The 18,610-nt window shown below is 36.3% G+C and overlaps 1 protein-coding gene across 1 annotated transcript in view; it reads right to left on the minus strand.

Annotated features, from left to right (window-relative positions):
- The window catches only part of CHN1 (chimerin 1), a 158,463-nt gene that overhangs the window by 90,639 nt on the left and 49,214 nt on the right, over positions 1-18,610 (minus strand). The window contains exons 5-6 of the mRNA XM_053665144.1: positions 16,266-16,297; positions 13,001-13,114 (exon numbers count right to left, since the gene is read on the minus strand). Coding sequence (XP_053521119.1) covers positions 13,001-13,114; positions 16,266-16,297 — 146 coding nt within the window. The remainder of the gene's footprint in view (positions 1-13,000; positions 13,115-16,265; positions 16,298-18,610) is intronic.

Consider the following 18,610-nt stretch of genomic DNA (forward strand, 5'->3'; position numbering starts at 1 on the left):
ACAAAGTAAACCCAAAGTTAACAAATGAAAAAAATAAAGATGAGAGCAGAAACAAATGAAATATAGAACAGGAAAACAACTGCAGAAATTTAACAAAACTAAGAGTTGATTTTTTGAAAATACCAACGAAATTGGTAAGCACTTAGCCAGATATAAAGACAGACATAGACAAATGGAATAAAATGAAGAATCCAGAAATAAAGCTTCATATATATAGAAAATGATTTTTAATAAGGGAGCCATAGCTAAACAATGGGAGTAAGTCTCTTCAACAAATAAGGCTGGAAAAATTGCATGTCTGCATGCAAAATATGAAGAACCTTTTATCTCATACCATATACATAACTCAAAATGGATTAAAGAGCTAAATGTAGGACCTGAAATCATAAAGCTCCTAACCAAAACAGAGAGAAAATCTTCATGACAGTGGAATGAGCAATGACCTATTGACTATGACACCAAAGCGCAAGTAACAAAAAAGAAAAGAAAAGAAAAGCCAAACCTAAAAGCTTCTGTACAGCAAAGGAAACAATCAGCAGAGTAAAAAGGTAACCTACAAAATAGGAGAAAACATTTGTAAACTATATATAAAATGCAAAAAAATAACCTGATTAAATATGGGCAAAGGACATGAAGAGACAGTTATCAAAAGATATGTAACTGGCCAACAAAAAAACAGGCATTTGAAAAGATGCTCAGCATCACTAATCAGGAAAATGCCAATCAAAATAACAATGAGGTACCGCCTCATATCCATTAAGATGGTTTCTATCAAAATAAACAAAATAACAAGGGTTGGCAAGATGTGGAGAAACTAAGACTCTGCACTGTTGGCCGAACTGTAAATTGTACAGGCGCTATGAAAAACAGTATGAAGGTTCCTTGAAAAATGAAAAATAGAACTACTATATTACCCAGCATTAGCATTTTAGGGTACATATACAAAAAAACTAATAATAGAACTAAAAATACAATAAAGATTAAATTAAAAACAAAATATGTGGAAAAAAGAGACCTCAAAGAATTACCTGCACATCCAAGTCCACTGCGGCATTATTCACAATAGGTAAGACATGGAAGCAATCAGAACGTCCATCAGAGGATGGAAAGATAAAGGAAATATGAGCCAATTACAGAAAAGTAAACACTGCATAATTCTGCTTATATGAGTTATCAAAAGTAATCAAACTCATAGAAACAGAAAGGAGAATGGTAGTTGCCAGGAACTGGGGAGGGGAAAGGGACAGTTACTGCTCAGTGGGTACAGAGTTGAAAAAGTTCTAGAGATCTGTTGTACAACAATGTACATAAGGCAAGAAACACTGTAATTTACAGTTAAAATTATTAAAAATATATATGTGTATTTCAGAAAAGTGAGGGCATAGACTAGGAGTACCAAAACAACAATCCATTGAGACAAATCAATAACTACCCTTCCCTCAGCAAATCCAAATACAGCTCTTCATGCAAGACAACGGAAGTTATTAGCCATAATATGTAGTGATTTGAAAAACTATCCCTATTCATGGCAGAGGTTACTGCAATCCGCAAGCTTACTATAATTAATTATATATATGAAAAGTTTCTATTTTTCCTCTTAGCTCAAACTCAAAGGAATTGTTTGCTTTTATTGACAAAGGAGAACTGAAGATTTATTAACATTTTTAGTTAGTAGAGGACAGACATGAATGTGATTGAATCTAGACCCTGAAAGATGTCTGGTGCAAAGGGAAATGAAAGGCTTCACCAATTAATTAAAAATAACATCTATACTGGACTCTGAAACCAAATCTGTGAATGAATGCTTACGTGACATTTACAGTCTTCAACTATTTTTGGCTCCAATATTTTTTACTTGGTTCAAAAATGAAAAGTCACAAAGGTCAAATCTAAAATTAAAAAGAAAAAAAGAAACCACTTTTATAAAGATCCTGGTTTATATTCTCCATATAGAATTGGATACTGCTATATAACTCATTAACTTCCCTCCATATCCATATGACAAAGAGTTAAGTTTGTGAAAGAAAAAACCATAAAGGTCTTTTCCTCATATTCAAAATTCATATTTGTTGTTCAAATGTCACACTTAACTACTTAAATTTTAATGTATATCATCAACCATATAATGCAGACCTACCATATAATGGCATTAATTATTCTTTTATATATACTATAAATGTTATATAAACATTTAAATCACAGTGATTCAAATCACTTTAGTAAAATGGCTCATAAATATGAAAAATGGGGGAAGGAGCAGGGGAGCAAAGAAAGAGAGGAGCTTCTTTTCCCATTTTCTATTGCTATATGCTGGCGAATCTAAAATTGGTGTGTTCCAAAATTCTGAAATCTGTGTGTTCTGGCAAAATCTGCCTAGAAAAAGCTGTATAATTATTTAGAACCTCGTGTTCCTTCTTATTTAAAATGGATGTTCCAGTTTCTGAAATTCACTGAAATTTAAAGAAAAAGGTATTTTTCCGAAAATAAGCAATATCTTAACCCCTTTGTAAACTTACTGCATTTTTATTATTTTGTACATTATCGTCTGAGAGAGAAACACAGTCACTCCTCTGCACTCTGACAGGGTAGAAGCCTGTCCTTAAACAACTGACAGCACAAATGACAAAAGGCTGACTGACATCTGCCCCAGGATTATGACAAAATTATCTTCAGAAAAGAAATCTGTGTCTGCGTGTGTGTGTGGTAGGAGAGAGCTACCTATACATACACAATTATAAATGTATTTTTCCAGACATTTCTTTTTTTAAAGATTTTATTTATTTATCTATAGATGGGGAGGGAAGGAGAGAGGGAGAGAAATACCAATGTACTGTTCCCTCTCCTGCATCCCCCTGCTGGGAACTGGCCTGCAACCCAGGCATGTGCCCTGACTGGGAACTGAACAGCGATTGTTTGGTTTGCAGGCCTGTGTTCAATCCACTGAGCTACACCAGCCAGGGCCAGACATTTCTAATATAAGCTATTTATATTAGAATTGGGAGGATAATTTAAAAGTTAAAATACTTCCTAGCTAAGCTCCATGGAATAAAAGTATTCCTAAGGAAACTGTACTTGAACAATTAAAATTTAAAAAATAAATTTAAAAAAAGTATCCCTAAGGAAAAGTTTCACCAACCTGTCTAATGGCTAGATGAACTACAGATACATACAAATACTTTAATTGTGAAACACACATGACTTGATAAAAAACACAAAAAATAACTACAATGGAACTCAAAGCTTGCTAAACAAAAAGTGCTCCGACAAACTAGAGATAACAGGCTCCTCCGAACGATCACAACTTCTTTTTTTCTAGGACTAGCAAGCAAAAGAGGGTGTGTGGCAAAAGGGGGAAAGAAAGAGGAAAAGCAGCAGCATCTTTTAGTATTTCCCCCAATGAATGGCCTATCTCTAAGTAAGACAAATGCTGACACAAACCCATCTTAACACATTCCTTGAATTTAGATCAGATTTTCCTTTACAAAACCATTGCTCCCTATTCTTTTCTCTCCATAGCTCTTGATGCAGCTCTAACTCCATATACGAGGGACAATCTCATCAAGGTCTAACCCTCTCACTCCCTGATAAAACTGCTTGTGGCCAGGGATCTTGAATGTCTTATTCATTATTCACCCTGGTGCCCCAACACCCAAAAGAATATCATTGTAATTATTTTTAAAAACAATGGAACAGTAAAAAAATGCCCTTTTTAAGGGCCAAAAATACTGTTTCTTTTTGGGACAGTGAGACTATAGGCAATATTTTTCTTTCCCTACAGGTCTGCATTTTACAGTTTATATGCTCCACCTTTTAATAAAAAGCAAAAGTTTATGAGGGACTTAAATTTAAATAAGTAGATAATAATAAGTGAAAACCACAGTTTAAAAAAATTGGGAGGTGAAACTTGATCTTATGAAGAATCAGTTCAAATAGCAAATTTCTCACATGTTTACTGATATGGCAAATATTCATGGTATATAGCTAATTGAAAAATATACCATAAAAAGTATACCTGGTATAGAACCATCTGTTTAATCCAGTAAAGTATTAGAGTTTCACACACTACAATTTTCATAGTGTTTATGTCTAGGTAGTAGGATTACAGATAATTTTTTTTTGCTTTTCCTTCAGCTGTTCTACATTTTTAATGTTTTCTGTATTATAATATATTAGGAAAAAACTAAATAATCTTTTAAAATAGCTAAGAACTCTTGTGCATTTACAACATGTTTCAATTTGTGACCACTTTCAGGAACACGTCTATTTTTTTTCAAGTATGGGATGTCTTATATTAAACTACCTACTCCCAGCTGTCTCGTGTCAATTACTTTCCATAGCTTGTTTTATTAAAGCATACTTAAGCTGAGGGTCCTTCATATAAACTGAAAATATTATACCAATATGTTTAAAAAGCTTATGGTACTGGTAACATGACGTTACAATTTTAAGTAAATTATGCCATCCTCTTTATCAATACCAATCCTGATAGTGCAGGAGCACTAAATTCTACTGCTACCATGTGTGCTATTCATGCACACTCACACCCACAAAATGTCCCAAAAAGTAATTCATCATCTTAACTAAGAGAGGCTAAAAACCATTTTCAAAAATTATTCTGCAGAACATTATTTTCCACTTACTCCAAACAGCACAACAAGGAGGTTGCAGGAAATGAAATGAAACCATGGTAACCAGCTAAACCTACCATGAGCTACCAGATCAAAAGAACACAAAGTACATTACACGTCAACGCCTACCAGTACAATCCTTCCCCAGCTTCTTTTGATCCTTCTTCCTAAACACAAAAAAAGCTTTCAACCAATGTTCATATTTTAAAAATGTGAAAGTCCCTTCACCGAAGCACTGAAATTCTCTGACTTAACCCAAGAACTCTGGCTGAGTTCACTTTAAAAGTCAACCAAATACTCTGAGATTCAATAAGGAAATGTTAGGTTTTATTTTTCAATCATTAGCAAAATTACATTGTCTTTTATTTCAATGTATTTTATCATTTTCTAATACAGTAGCAATGGTTTCTTCAAACTAAATATCCAGAGCATTAAGATTAAATAACATTCTCGCAGGATTTCCTTAATAGAATCTTACTAGCATTCTAAACTCAAAGCCACAATACATTAAACACAATTGCACTTACATCACAAGAGGAGCCCCACTTTGTCATCTTGTATATTCCATCACCTGTCATCAACCCATCATGCGAACTGAAGCTAGACCCACAGGGTCTCGTTCAACGTGCTCTTCAGCTACCAACCTTCACCTCAAACTAACAAACCAGGTATATGGATGGCTTCTGTCAGGCATTAGCAGTTTATTACACAACTATAGTGCCAGGCAGACATCAGGGTGAACCTCTGCTAAGACCAAAGATTATCTTTGCTGCTATGGTTAGCCAACCCCTAGTAATTATCACTTAAAATAAAAGAAAGTAGACATACATGCCATAAAAACACGAATATTTTATATATGACCGATTTCTGGAAGGACAAATAATTGTGAAAGGCATTATCTCTAAAAAGTGACTCTAGAAGTACGTGGTGGGAGAGTAACATATTTATCATTACACACGCTTCTCTTATTTGAAAATTTCTTTGAACACATCCATGTATTGTTTTCAGAGATGTAACCAATTACATAGATGTAAATGTTGTTATTTTATAAATTGTTATTCCTGTTTTTCTTTGAAAAGTTACCCAAAGTCACTACAGAATTATTTTTATAAGCACAAATGATTACCAAATGATTTCATAATGGAATTTCAGCTTAAGCAATTAAACTTCATATATATTTAATTTGTTTTTTCTCTTTTTTTTAAGGGGGGGTGAAAACTTGACCCTTGAGAATTAGTTGAGTAAACCTCACCCTTAAAGACTTTAAAGAAAGATTTACCTCTATGATAAAAATGGTAATGGGTTAGTAACTTTAGAATCATTAGTATTATTACTAAAAACTCACTGATTTAAAGGCCGAGCATGCTCTTGTGCCATGTTCCCTGTCCACTTATACAGAGGGTGGCACGTTCTGCTGCTGCTCAGGGCGTTTTCCTGTTTAATGAGTTACAGTCTCTGCACTGGTTCCTGAGAAAATTGAGTCTTGGTTTCATATGTGAAGTGCACAAAATGTAGCATCTACAGCATAAGCTTTTTTTTTGTAGGTAAAACTGAGTTCTCCAACATAGATGCCATGAATAAAGGACACAGATTACAAACTATCCAACCGGTCCAGCCCTTTCATAGGCCAGGAAGGCTGGATGCTTAAGTCTGTGGGCCAGTCCCACTGGATCCTCGTCAGCCTCGAGCCCTTATCTCTGTATGTCAGCATCATTTGCAATGGTTTCCACAGCATGGAAAATTATTGTAAAATACTGAAAGATATTTCACATAAAGTATTTACCACAGTGCCTGACACAGTAAATACTCAGTAAATATTAACTATTATCATATTTATAAAACTGTTAAACCGGTTAATAAAATATTTAGGTATGTCAAATCATTCACAGGAAAGGAGGAACATTCTAGGGCTGTATTTTGTTATCAAGTAATTAAATTAAGAGAAACTGTTACATTGCTATGTTGATTTTAAGCTAAGAGAAACTGATATGTTTTTTATTGCACCTTAAAAGTAGATACACAAGCCAGATTCCCTTTGCAAACAAATAGGTGACCAGATAATCAGTTCTCTCTCTCATATCCAAGTTCCTACTGATTAGTCCCCAAATGTACTTGAAACTCAATTCCACCTTAAATGAAATACTCAGTGGAATTTACCTTATGCTGTGCCTTTATAATACAAAAAAATATATAAAAGAACCAAAAATATTTTGAAATCAGCTTTTTTGATTTATCTACTACTGCTTTTTAAAAAATATAATATTTATTGTATTTTTTACATTATCTCTTAGTCTCCTTCTTCCCCCTCCTTTGCTGTTTAAATCCATTTTTATGTATACCTACTTTTGAGAGGAAACTGAAGCTGAACAGATAGAATACACTGAATAAAAACCATGTTTTCAGATTTAAAAAATTGAAAAATGAAGTACTATTCAAGAGTAAGGTGCAATTCAAAACCACAGTGAGATACCACTTCACACCCACTAGGATGTCACATCCACTGTTTAAATAAAAGACACAAAAAGTGCTGGTTAGGCGTAAAGAAACAGAACCATCTTATACTTCCAGTGGGATTATAAAATGGTAAAAACCACTCTGGGAGAGAAATTTAGAGGTTCTTCAAAATGTCAAACATAAAAGTTACAAGATGATCCAGCAATTTCACTCCTACGTATATATTCAAGAGAAATGAAAACATATGTCCACACAAAAAAGTATGAATGGCATTATTGATAATAGCATTTTTGTTCATAACAGCAAAAAAGTGGACACAATCCAAATGTCCATTAACTTATAAATGGATAAACAAAATGTGCCAAACATGCAAACATTGGTACATTATTTAAATATTTGTTAACAAAAAGGAATAAAGCAGTGACACATTCAACATGATTGAACCTAAAAAACATACCAAGGGAAAGAAGGCAGTCACAAAAGAGCACATACTTTATATATGAATGACTCCATTTATATGAAATGTCCAGGATGTAAAACTCTATAGAGACAAAAGTAGGTTAATGGTTCCCTGCAGCTGGGAGGGTGAGGGAGAAGAGGGAGGTGACTCCAATGGGTATGAATTTTCTTTTTAGGGTGATTAAATGTTCTAAAATGGATTTTGTTGCATAACTTTCTGAATGCACTAAAAACCAATGAACTGCACAATTCAAATGGGTGAAATGGTAAGTTATTTATAACTAAATAAAAAGAAAAAGTTTTTTTAAAGGGTAAGATACAATAACATTCAAAAGCCAAGCCAGCAAATAAAGTTAGAAAAAACGCTGCAGGGTTTTAATACTCAGAAACGGGGCTTGGTTGCCACAGGCAGACGTTTCAGAACACTCTTTGGATGGGAGGTAAATCTTTTTTGGATCAGGGAAAAAAAGTCAGAAAACAGGATGAAAAAGAATTGGTGAGGCAATTAGCCCTCAAATTTTTTTATCTATCAATTTAACACTTTAGTGATAATAAGTCTTTTACCTTATTTATCAAAAACTGGTGTGGAAAAAAAGAAAAAATAGAAAGTATCTCTCTCTCAACTTAAGAAACAGAAGATTTCCCCCCTTTCCCCACTCAACTGCCAGCATGTAATTCTAACTTGTTAACTGAAAATGATAAATAACTCAAAGGCTCTTAATACTCAGCCTATATATTTTAAGCTTTCTCTCCCTTGTACCACATGGAAAGCCGTTAATTAGAAGGTTGTTTGGTGAGCATGACGTCCAGAGCAAAAGGAAGTGAGTAAATCAAATGTTTAATGAAATATTTCTCAAAGTGTGTTCCACAGAGGGATTCCATGCACAGAGGGATTCCATGCACAGAGGGTCTCATGATGAAATGATTTTGGGAAGTGCAGTACAGTTATATTAACAATACTCATACGGTTCCTTGTATTCATCACCACTGGAAATAGCACTGCCAATGCTGGCGGAGGATCCCCTCTCTCACAGACCCTGGGCTCTAGAACACTGGCCTCTGTAACTTCCCTTTATATTGTACCCAAGGCTGATCAATTCTTCTTCTGAACATTGTTTTATATAGCTTTCTTTTTTATCTTAATAGATGTTTATTTATTTATTTTTAGAGACAGGAAAGGGAAGAAGAGAGGGAGAGAAATATCAATGTGTGGTTGCCTCTTGTGAGCCCTCTACTGGTGACCTGGCCCGCAACCCAGGCGTATGTCCTGACTAGGAATTGAACTGGTGACCCTTTGGTTTGCAGCCCACACTCAATCCACTGAGCTACACCAGCCAGGGCTGAACAATTATTTACATTCCACTTAGAGTCAAATCTTCAGAGATATAGGAGGTATTATCTTCCACTTTGATTGAAGACTGCAGTTAGTGTCTTCAATTCCTCTCGAAACGAAGATAGCCCTATTGATTTTCTTTGGTCAACTATAAAAATTATGTGTGTGTATTGCAAAAGAAATGAGGTGCTCAGGAAAATACAAAGAAATAAGAGTCACCTTTAAATTTATCAGTCATAGATGAATGCTATGAACATTTTGGTGATCATTCCTTCAGAAATCTCTCTACTTACATATATACCCAAGAGTTACCTAATTTTATGTAAGTAGTATCATAGTATACATGATACCCTGCACAATGAATTTTATTTTTCAGATTATCCTAAGCTATATAAATTTCAGGATTCATCAAATAAGAAATATGATATATTTCAAGAGAATATAATAAATATGTCCAAATACAGAGTTATATTATGCTTTTTCAGTTTTTAAATTCTCATTTGTTCTCCATTATCTAAAATTTTTGCAAATAATTCTCGCCTTGACGGTTGGCCAGCATAAAACCAATAGCAACAAAGTGCCAAGCACTGAGGGTAAAGCACTCCCCAAACATGTCCAATTCTGCCCTAGAATTTCCAGATACAAGATTTGGGATTATCAGCTCTTGAACATGTCATCTTGTTCTTCTCCCAATTTCCAGAAGCTAAAATGAGTCAGACTCAACAGAAATCTCTCTGGAATTGCTAAATTTGGAGCTAACATGTCTCCTCAAAGCGAAACCTTGAAAGTCTGTAAGACAGTGAGACACCCTTTGAAAGATCAGTTCCCTGTAGCCAAAGAAAAACTGCTCACTGAATTAATTATCTAAATAATTCTGGTACAGCTTAGTTCCTGTCATCCTTTCCACTCTTTCGTATTACTCCCACAGTGATCTTTCTAGATCACAAGTGTAATCATCACTGTATTCTAAAAAGGTCTTCAGTGGGTCTCATTTTCTACAGGTAAAGTCGAAATTCTTATGCGTGAATTACCAGGCTCTCCTGGCAGACTTGCTGCTACAATCCCCTGTCCGTCCCAACCCCAGCAGGCTGCGGTACACCAACGCTCCGCACACTCCGGCCTCGGCTGTTTCTTCTCCCAAAATGCTCACTTCCCATCATATCCTATCCTACCTGCAAACTTCTACTCTACTTAAAAGAATTATTGATTGATTTTGAGAGCAAGAGAGGAAGGGGAGAAGGGAAAGAGAAAAACATAGATTGTTGTTTCACTTATTTATGCATTCATTAGTTAAATCTTTATGTGCCCTGACTGGAGATCGAACCCACTACCTTGGCATATCAGGATGATGCTCCCACCTTTTTGACCCCAAGGACCAGTTTCACAGAAGACAAGTTTTCCATGGACAGGGAAGGGGGGGCAGGAGGCAGAGCTCAGGCAGTAATGCCAGCAAGGCTTCCTGCTTGCCCGCCCCACACCTCCTGCTGCGCAACCCGGTTCCTAGCAGGCCACTGACCGGTACTGGTCTGCGGTCTGGGGTTGAAGATTCCTTGTTCTAACCAACTGAGCTACCTGGTCAGGACTCTCCTCTACTTTTAAGAGGCAGCTTAAATGTCTTCTTCCTTGACCCATTTGGACAGTACCTGGCAGAATAGAGAAGCTCAATAAACACTGCTCTTTTTGATGATGCAGTTACGTGGAAGATTATGTTAATTTCCCAATTTAACAATGAAGACCAAGATCCTGCTTTCTATGAAAGGCCTTGACACGTATTAGCGACGCACCAGGGATAAATATTTTAAGGAATATATCAGTCCAAAGTACAGTGATTTCACTGCACTAAAATTATTACTATAATTAGGTTTTATTTTACAAATAATATTTGTAAAATATTATTTGAAGTGAGATTGGAAAATATTTTAAATAAAGTTTTGAAAATACTATAGGCAAAATATTATTATTATAACAGAATTTATAAATTCTGAACTAAGTTATACCAGAATTATTTATAAAACTTTGGTGTCTGGCTTCATATAAAGCTTTCTGTGGAATTCATACCACATGTTCTATTTGCCAAAGCTAAAACTGGATATGCTCCTTTAATAAGAAGCTGATCAGGGCTAAAATATTTCATGAATTACACCATGGATTGATCCTCACTGTCTAACATGGAAACAACTTTAATGAATACCTAACATGCTGTATAGTATAAAAGTACCCATCCCCTGCACCCCCCCCCCAACACACACCCTCCATCTTTTTTTCTTCTTTTAAAACAAGAAAAGAAAACCAGAATTTGTTTGGTCATGCAGACTTCCTCTCAAAGCCTGATCTTTCAGCAGATGCTGACTATACCTCCCAGGTCCAGGACCCATTACTGGTCGGATAAGCAAATAGTACATGAATTTCCCTGCAGATTGTTATTGGCCCAGGGCTGGGAAAGGGAGACCCCACTGGCTTAACCAACCTGAAGGGAACGATGCACACTGCATGAGAAAGAACAGGTTTCCTTGTAATCTCTGGCCAGGCATTAACAAGGAGGCATGTGACTTGGATTCCCCCTAGCAGCCGCCTCAGACTGGAGCTTAGACTGACCGGAGGGGGGAGGTGGTGGGCAGAAGACAGCAACACCGGGGAAGGGAGAGAGTGCTGTGCGGATTTCTGTCTCTTCTCTCACCATATCCCCTCCTTCTTTACTGTGCTCCACTAGCCTTTACACCAAAGCTTATTTACCCCCAGCATTCAGGTGACCAGACATTTTGGCAATGTGGTGTTGTAGAATCCTAAAATTATAAAATGTTAGGTGTAGGAAGTTGAAAAAACTAACTTTAAGGAGTTCTGTGGTTTTCCCCAAATCAGTCTTCTAATTCATTCAGTGACAAAACAAATAGGTGTTTAAATTCCTAGCCCAGATATTTTTCCCTGTATGCCACAATTTAAACCTAAAAAACAGGATAATTAAATAATTAAAGGGGGCTAACACTTTATCCTTTGCCATAAAAAGCTAGCTCCATCAACTCCTGTAACAAGCTCTGTTCTCCAAGTATGTAATTAACCCAGAATTCAGAGTAAAATAACACTGAATCACGTCACTCTTCTTGTCCGAAAGAGTAATATTAAATGTGGTGGGTGGGAATAAGAGCAGTCCCTGCGCACTCACACAGGCACAAGTGTGGGAAGATGTCAGCCATCAACACATTAGAGTCCTCAGCAGTAACATCAACTTTCTATTCTCTCTTTGTGGTCACAAAAAAGTGTTATTTCCTTGACCTCTTTCTTATGAAGTTTCTATTTTTAAGGCTTTTCCAAAGAATGGAAGAATGCGTGTACGAATGAACAAATGGAGGAATGGGCAAAGACGATGGATACTTATCCCAAGCCCCTGGAGAGGCAGCAGTGCAGACTGATGAGGAAGAGCACAGGCTCTGAAGCCAGACTGTCTGGGCTCAAAGACCAGCTACGCGAATCATTAAATGTGTGACCTTGGGCAAGTTACTCAACCTCCAATTCCTCTGTTTCCTTGCCTGTGAAGTGGAGAAGGTAACAGTACGTATGTCCTAAAGTTGTGAAGATTAAATGAGGTCAGAGGCCTGACATAGGTAAACCGGAAGGATAAGCATGCTATTTATTGTGTTACCGTTCTGTTATTACTGCAGAGCTAGTGGACATACTTGTTCCTGGGCACAGCACTGTCAGCTAAGAGCAGCCAAAACACTAGGCAACGTTTAGCTGATAGGAAAGAGCCAAGAGCTCCAACCAAAGGCCAACTGAAGAGAAATGACACTGGCTTTAATTTTATGAGTTACAGAGATCTTTTCTTAGTTTCTTTTCTCATTCAAGAAATAGATGGGAGTTGACATAGCAAGACAGATGGGAGAGAACTCAAGATGAAACAAGAAGAAAGCAGCTACAATAAAAATGCTTTAAAAGTTTTTTGATTCTTAATTACTGAGTGCTACCATTCATGAGGAATTTTTTTAAGGGCCTCACAGCTATTAAAATGGTAATTAGGTCCCAAGAAAACAAGAACCAATTCAATTACATGCTGGATGCTTTTAAAACTTAAAGCCCTCTATTAACAGGGTTTAAAACGGTGCATAGTTATAATTACAGGTCCATGACCAACCTTAAAGCCAAAGTGTAGGTTCCTGGCTGGCGCTGGCTCTCCCGAATGAGGTAGCTCCCCTCAGCCACACTCAGGAGCTGGTCTGCTGCTTCTCGGGAGATCATGCCGTGAAACCTAAGAAACAAAGTCAATACAGAAACTGCATGCCTTTCACCTTTTTCAATAAAACAAGATAAAACACCCCCCCCCCACCTTTTCCTGTTGTTTCCTAGACTGCCTTATAATCAGAGGGGAGCAGTTGTGTTTAACTATGCCTGTGTTTCTCTGGGCCTGGCTCCTGGCCAGCTTCTTGTTGGGGATAAAAACAGCACCGATGTAGCTACCCAATCCATTTAACAATTGCAACACCCAAATTCACATCTATCCATCAAAAGGAAGACCAACCACCCGTCTTGAGAAAACAGAGCTCTTCTTACCCAGCCGTCTGACCATATGGGCATGCTAGAAAATATACAGGAATGTGTCCCATTTCTTTTCTTCTCATTAACAATGCTGCTCCAAAATTTTGGCTCAGAGCCTATGTTGGCGATTTTCCAAGACCCTGGGTTGCCCTTAATTGGCATGATTGCCCAATAATGTGCATAATCTGCATCCCTGAGTATTCAAGCCAAAAGCAAAGAACTGTAATACTTGCTTTCACTCCTTGCTAAAACCTATTTTTGATTAAAGGAGAAAAAAGGAGGAAGGAAAATAAATGCACTCTGTGTTTTGTGTTTTACACAAACACAGTAGACTCATCTATAACACTCAGACCTAAAACACTGAAAAAGAAAACTATGTCAGTGGTGGCTGATTAATTAATATTAAAGATACAAAACCACCTGACATTTGTATGGGGATTTACACTTTATGTGGAACTGACACATACCTTATGTCCTTTTAGTAACTCAAAAATAACTGAATGAAGTGATAGCTCTAACGAAACTTTGCAACTTTTACTGGTAAAACAAAACAAAACAACAGTCTCTTGAACTTGGAATAATATATTTAAAAGGCCCTGAAATAGCACCTTAAAATTTTAGAAACTTTACTAGGGTCCAACTAGTAACTTTCTGGAGCTTTTGCTCATGGAAATGATCAGTCTCAATTTAAGTGTTAAAATAGTGCTTGGTGGGCATATTTGAATCATGACGATGAGAACAGGTAGGTTTAACCACAGTCTTGGATTTCCTAACTTCATAAACTCCTCGGTCTCTCAGAACCAGGTCCTCTCTGAGTCTGCTGGAGCAAGAAGATGGTAACCTGTCCCTGCCATTATACCAGCATATCGATATATTAAGTTTACCTGTCACCAATTAATGAAGTTAGTAAAATTTATCAATGATATGTTTAAAAAAACTTAGTATAAAGAAGAATGCCATTCAAGAAAACGAATTTTATAACAAAACCTGACAATGGTATTTTAAAAAACTTGAAACTACTCATAACACTTGAACCAAAATTTTCACCCCATAAAAAGCTGTATGCAATGAAATGTTTGTTATGGTGTCATGCGCCACCTAACAACAGGGATACATTCTGGAAAATGTGCTGTCAGGCACTTTTATCGTAGAGTGCACTTACGCAAACCTAGACGGCAGAGTGCACTGCATGCCTGTGCAGTATGCCAACCACCGTTACCTGTGCAATCTGCCATTGACCAAAACATCATTATGCACCACATGACTGCGCACTTTCAATGCAACCTAAATGCCAAAAGTAGAGAAATGACTACACTATGGTACAACCATAAAGAACATCAGTGTTCTCCTGAACTCATAAGTGCCTATGTTCTATTCACAAGAGTCTAAAAAACTTAAACAGAATTTTAAATAATTAAAAAATCTTTGCTACATACATTATTAGGATATTAGGATATTAAGTCATGAAAAGCAAATGATTTTATTTGGGGAATGATGAGATTATAGGTGATTTTATTTTTCCCCCAAATGGCTGTATTTCTGTATTTAAAAAAATAATAAGAAAATTAAAGACTTTTAAAATGATTATAATGTTTTTCATAGAATAGAAAAATTCTCATCATTAATATTAAATAGAAAAGCCAGGCTACAGAAATCATAATATCTCAATTTTGTAAAAACAAGAAAACTTTAGAAAATAATACTTCAAACTGTTAACATAAGTTATTTCTGGGTAGCATGAATTTACTTATAGAAAATTTGGAAAATAAAGAAAAGTATATATATGGAACAAACCACCCATACCCCAACACACATATGTATGTATGTGTGTATATATCTAAATGATTAATATGTACAAATACATACAAATATGAGGTCTATCCAGAAGATATACAACCATGTAATATAAAGAATAGAGACACAGAAGAAGATACAAGAAACACTGTACACAGGACAATGACACCTCAGTCCCCTTCAAAGTAGGCACCCTGGGACCTCACACAGTTCTCCCAATTGCCATCAGCTGCCCTGTTGTATTTTCTTTAATCCCATCAATGGTATGAAATCTATTTCTTTTCAAAGGTGATTACAGTTTTGGGAAAAGCCAGAAGTCTCAGGGTGCCAAATCTGGGTCATAAGGTGACTGAGTCATTTGATTTTGGGTGATTTTTTTTGCCAAAAAAACTCTACATGAGACATGATGCATGAGTGGGCATAGTGTCATGAGGAAGCTGCCAATCACCAGTTGCCCACAGCTACAGCCTCCTGAATCATCCTAATATTTTCCACAAAGGAATGTTCAAGCTTAATAGAAAACTTGATGCAGATTCATTGCTTTACTTACTCATTTTGAATGCGACAGCCACACAGTCCACATGCTCACTCAACGGCGTCTACCGCCCCCACTGACTAGTACAGTGAAGTTGTCACTGTTCACGCATGGGCATTCCAGTCCACTCTCCTTGGCTGCCACGTTACACTGATGTTGCACAAGCCATTTCCATTATATTAACAGTGGCTGGAATGACCTCCAGAATGTCCAGAATGGTCTGTTTTTCTGGACAGACCTCTTATATACTTGTTATATTTTCCACATATATTTCTAGGACTATTTATTTACTTGTATGGTTTGCATCTTTATTTGAACATTGTTACATACATTTCCCTGTGCTATTTTCATCCCTATTCTTGCCCTTGTTTTCTGTGTTTTACCAATTAGACTATATTTGTAATCAGAAAAATAATTTCACTAGTCCAAATTTGAATACCTCCTTCATCTTGCTTTATTTTTACTATAGCATCCATTTTCTTGTCTCTCTTACATATTCCAATCTTTAAAATGTTTTCTGATAATCCATACTTACTCTCTTCCATAATACTTTGGTCTGTTTTCTACCTATTGGGGAAAAAAGAGATTTGTAAAAATGCAAATGTGCCAAATATTACCCAATATTTTGCATATGTGACAAACAAAAGTATATATTGAGAAAAAGAGAAAAACCAGAGCCTGGAATTCCAGTTCTATCAGCAAGTTAACTGTGCTATTTGGACTGGTCACCTCATCTCTCCAACCTGTGCCATACCTATAAAACACTTTGTGTATAAAAAGAGTTGGACGAAATTATCCTTCACTTCCAGGATTTTATGAATCTGAAAAAATATTTACATAACTTTACCCAAAAAGCAAAATAAAACACGCAAAAACTTAATGCCATGATTTTGTCAGAATGAATACCTCTCCTTTCCTGTTACTCCACATTCCCCTGCTGTCAACATCTCAGTATAATCCTGCCTTTTTGTTCTTCATCAGCACTTCTCACATCACAGTTAACCTCCCCTAGCTTTCCATGGCAGGTGTGCTGGCTGTATGTGGATAAAGAAAGGCCCCACAGAAAAGATCCTAAGGAATTTGCACTGGGACAGACAGAGTATTTGCTGGTTCATGTAAGAAATATTTACTGAATGGAGAATGTGATAGGTGTTGTCATGCAGGGAAGGGGACACATCACTGCAATAAGACAACAAATGCCATTAGTCTTTTGCAACTGACATTCTAATGAGAAAGAGACAATAAATAAGTTTAAAGAACTTTAAAAAAGACAATAGGAAGTAATAATCAGTGCTATAATGAAATTAAGAATGGGTAATGTAAAAGGGAAAGCTGCTGGGTGGTCAGGAGAGGCCTTTCCGAGAAGATGGCAGTTAAACTCAGTCCTGAATGACAAGAAGCCAGGCCTAGCTGCAAAGCCATGGGAATGCTATAAGCTTTCCCTAGAAGGTGCCTGGGTGACACCATGGACTACATTTGTTAAGTTCAGGCTATGTGCTAGGTGTTGTAAGTACACATGGAGATCATTAATCTTTACAATGAGGTATGAATTACTCTATTTCAGCCTCATAAGACACATTTACTGATGAAGAATTGCGTATCAGAGAGGTGAGATAACTTGTTCAAGATTACAAGGTGGTAGAGCCCAACATACTCTGGGATTCTTGTTCAGGAATAGCAAGAAGGGCCTGCAGTCTGCATCTGTTTGACATGGACTCATCTGAGCTAGTTTAAGTCTGGCAGTTCTCAAAGCTACTCAGTGTCTGTCCCTTAGCCTGTATCTCTGTATCTCCCTTAACCTCTATACAGAGCCAGACTGCCAAGTCCAATTACCTACCACTGGTTATCAGGGTCTGATAGTGCTTTTAGTAAACTTGAGATATTTATTCACATTGTGGGAAAAAAACTGTGTTTCTATGAAAAACTATGTATCACAGCATGCACTACTATTTTATATCATTCCATACCAACTCATTGAAATCTTCCTTATTCTTTTTGTTATTATACTTCATTCAATCAGCCTCCTATGGACATTTAGGTTTTCCCCCTAATACTCTTCTACAAATAGTTCTACTATGAAAAACTTAAGCACATGTTATTCCATATTTGGACAGGTAATTCATCAGGGTAAATCCCCATAACTTGGACTGGTAAGATAAATGAGGTGTAGTTTATTAGACATTACAAAATTCTCATAAAACGGTAGTATTACCCATTCTCATCAGCAATATATAAGTGTCTGCTTCCTCACAGGCTTACCAACTAAATATATTTTAAGCTTTTGAACTTTGCCAATCTGAAAGGTGAAAATGGTCTTGCCATATACAGGGTCCAGCACAAATAATACCCCTTTTTATTACAAAATCATAAGCATGTAATTCTGTAACATAACAGTATCATACTCTAGCACATCAAATGACATTTAGGTGAAATGTTCAAATTAAAACTATAAATTATCACACCCATATTATTACCCTACCAACCACATTCAAGTGGGCTGGACTCTGTATTTTAATTTGCATTTCTCTTATTATTAATTGCATTGAACATCTTTTCCTGTATATTGTCATACGTTCTATTTTTTGTGAACTCTCTATACCTTTACTTATTTTTCCCTCATGATTTAGATCTTTTTAATGGAAAAATTACTCCAAATAATACTCCCACAATGCCTCAAACTTTGTTTTACAAAGCAAAGAATAAAACAAAAAATGGAAGAAGAATGAATGAACTAAAAAAACTTAGTATCACTTAAACCTTTACTGTCATATTCTACATTGTTTCCAGTCTTTTACACAGTGACAGTTATTTCAGGAGAGAAGAATATTGATAAAAATGCACTCAAGTGACAGTTTTATGATGACAGCTAGTGTAAATGGT

Source organism: Artibeus jamaicensis, unplaced genomic scaffold, assembly GCF_021234435.1.
Source record: "Artibeus jamaicensis isolate MK-2021 breed Jamaican fruit bat unplaced genomic scaffold, CSHL_Jam_final contig_391, whole genome shotgun sequence".
Classification (NCBI taxonomy): Eukaryota; Metazoa; Chordata; class Mammalia; order Chiroptera; family Phyllostomidae; genus Artibeus; species Artibeus jamaicensis.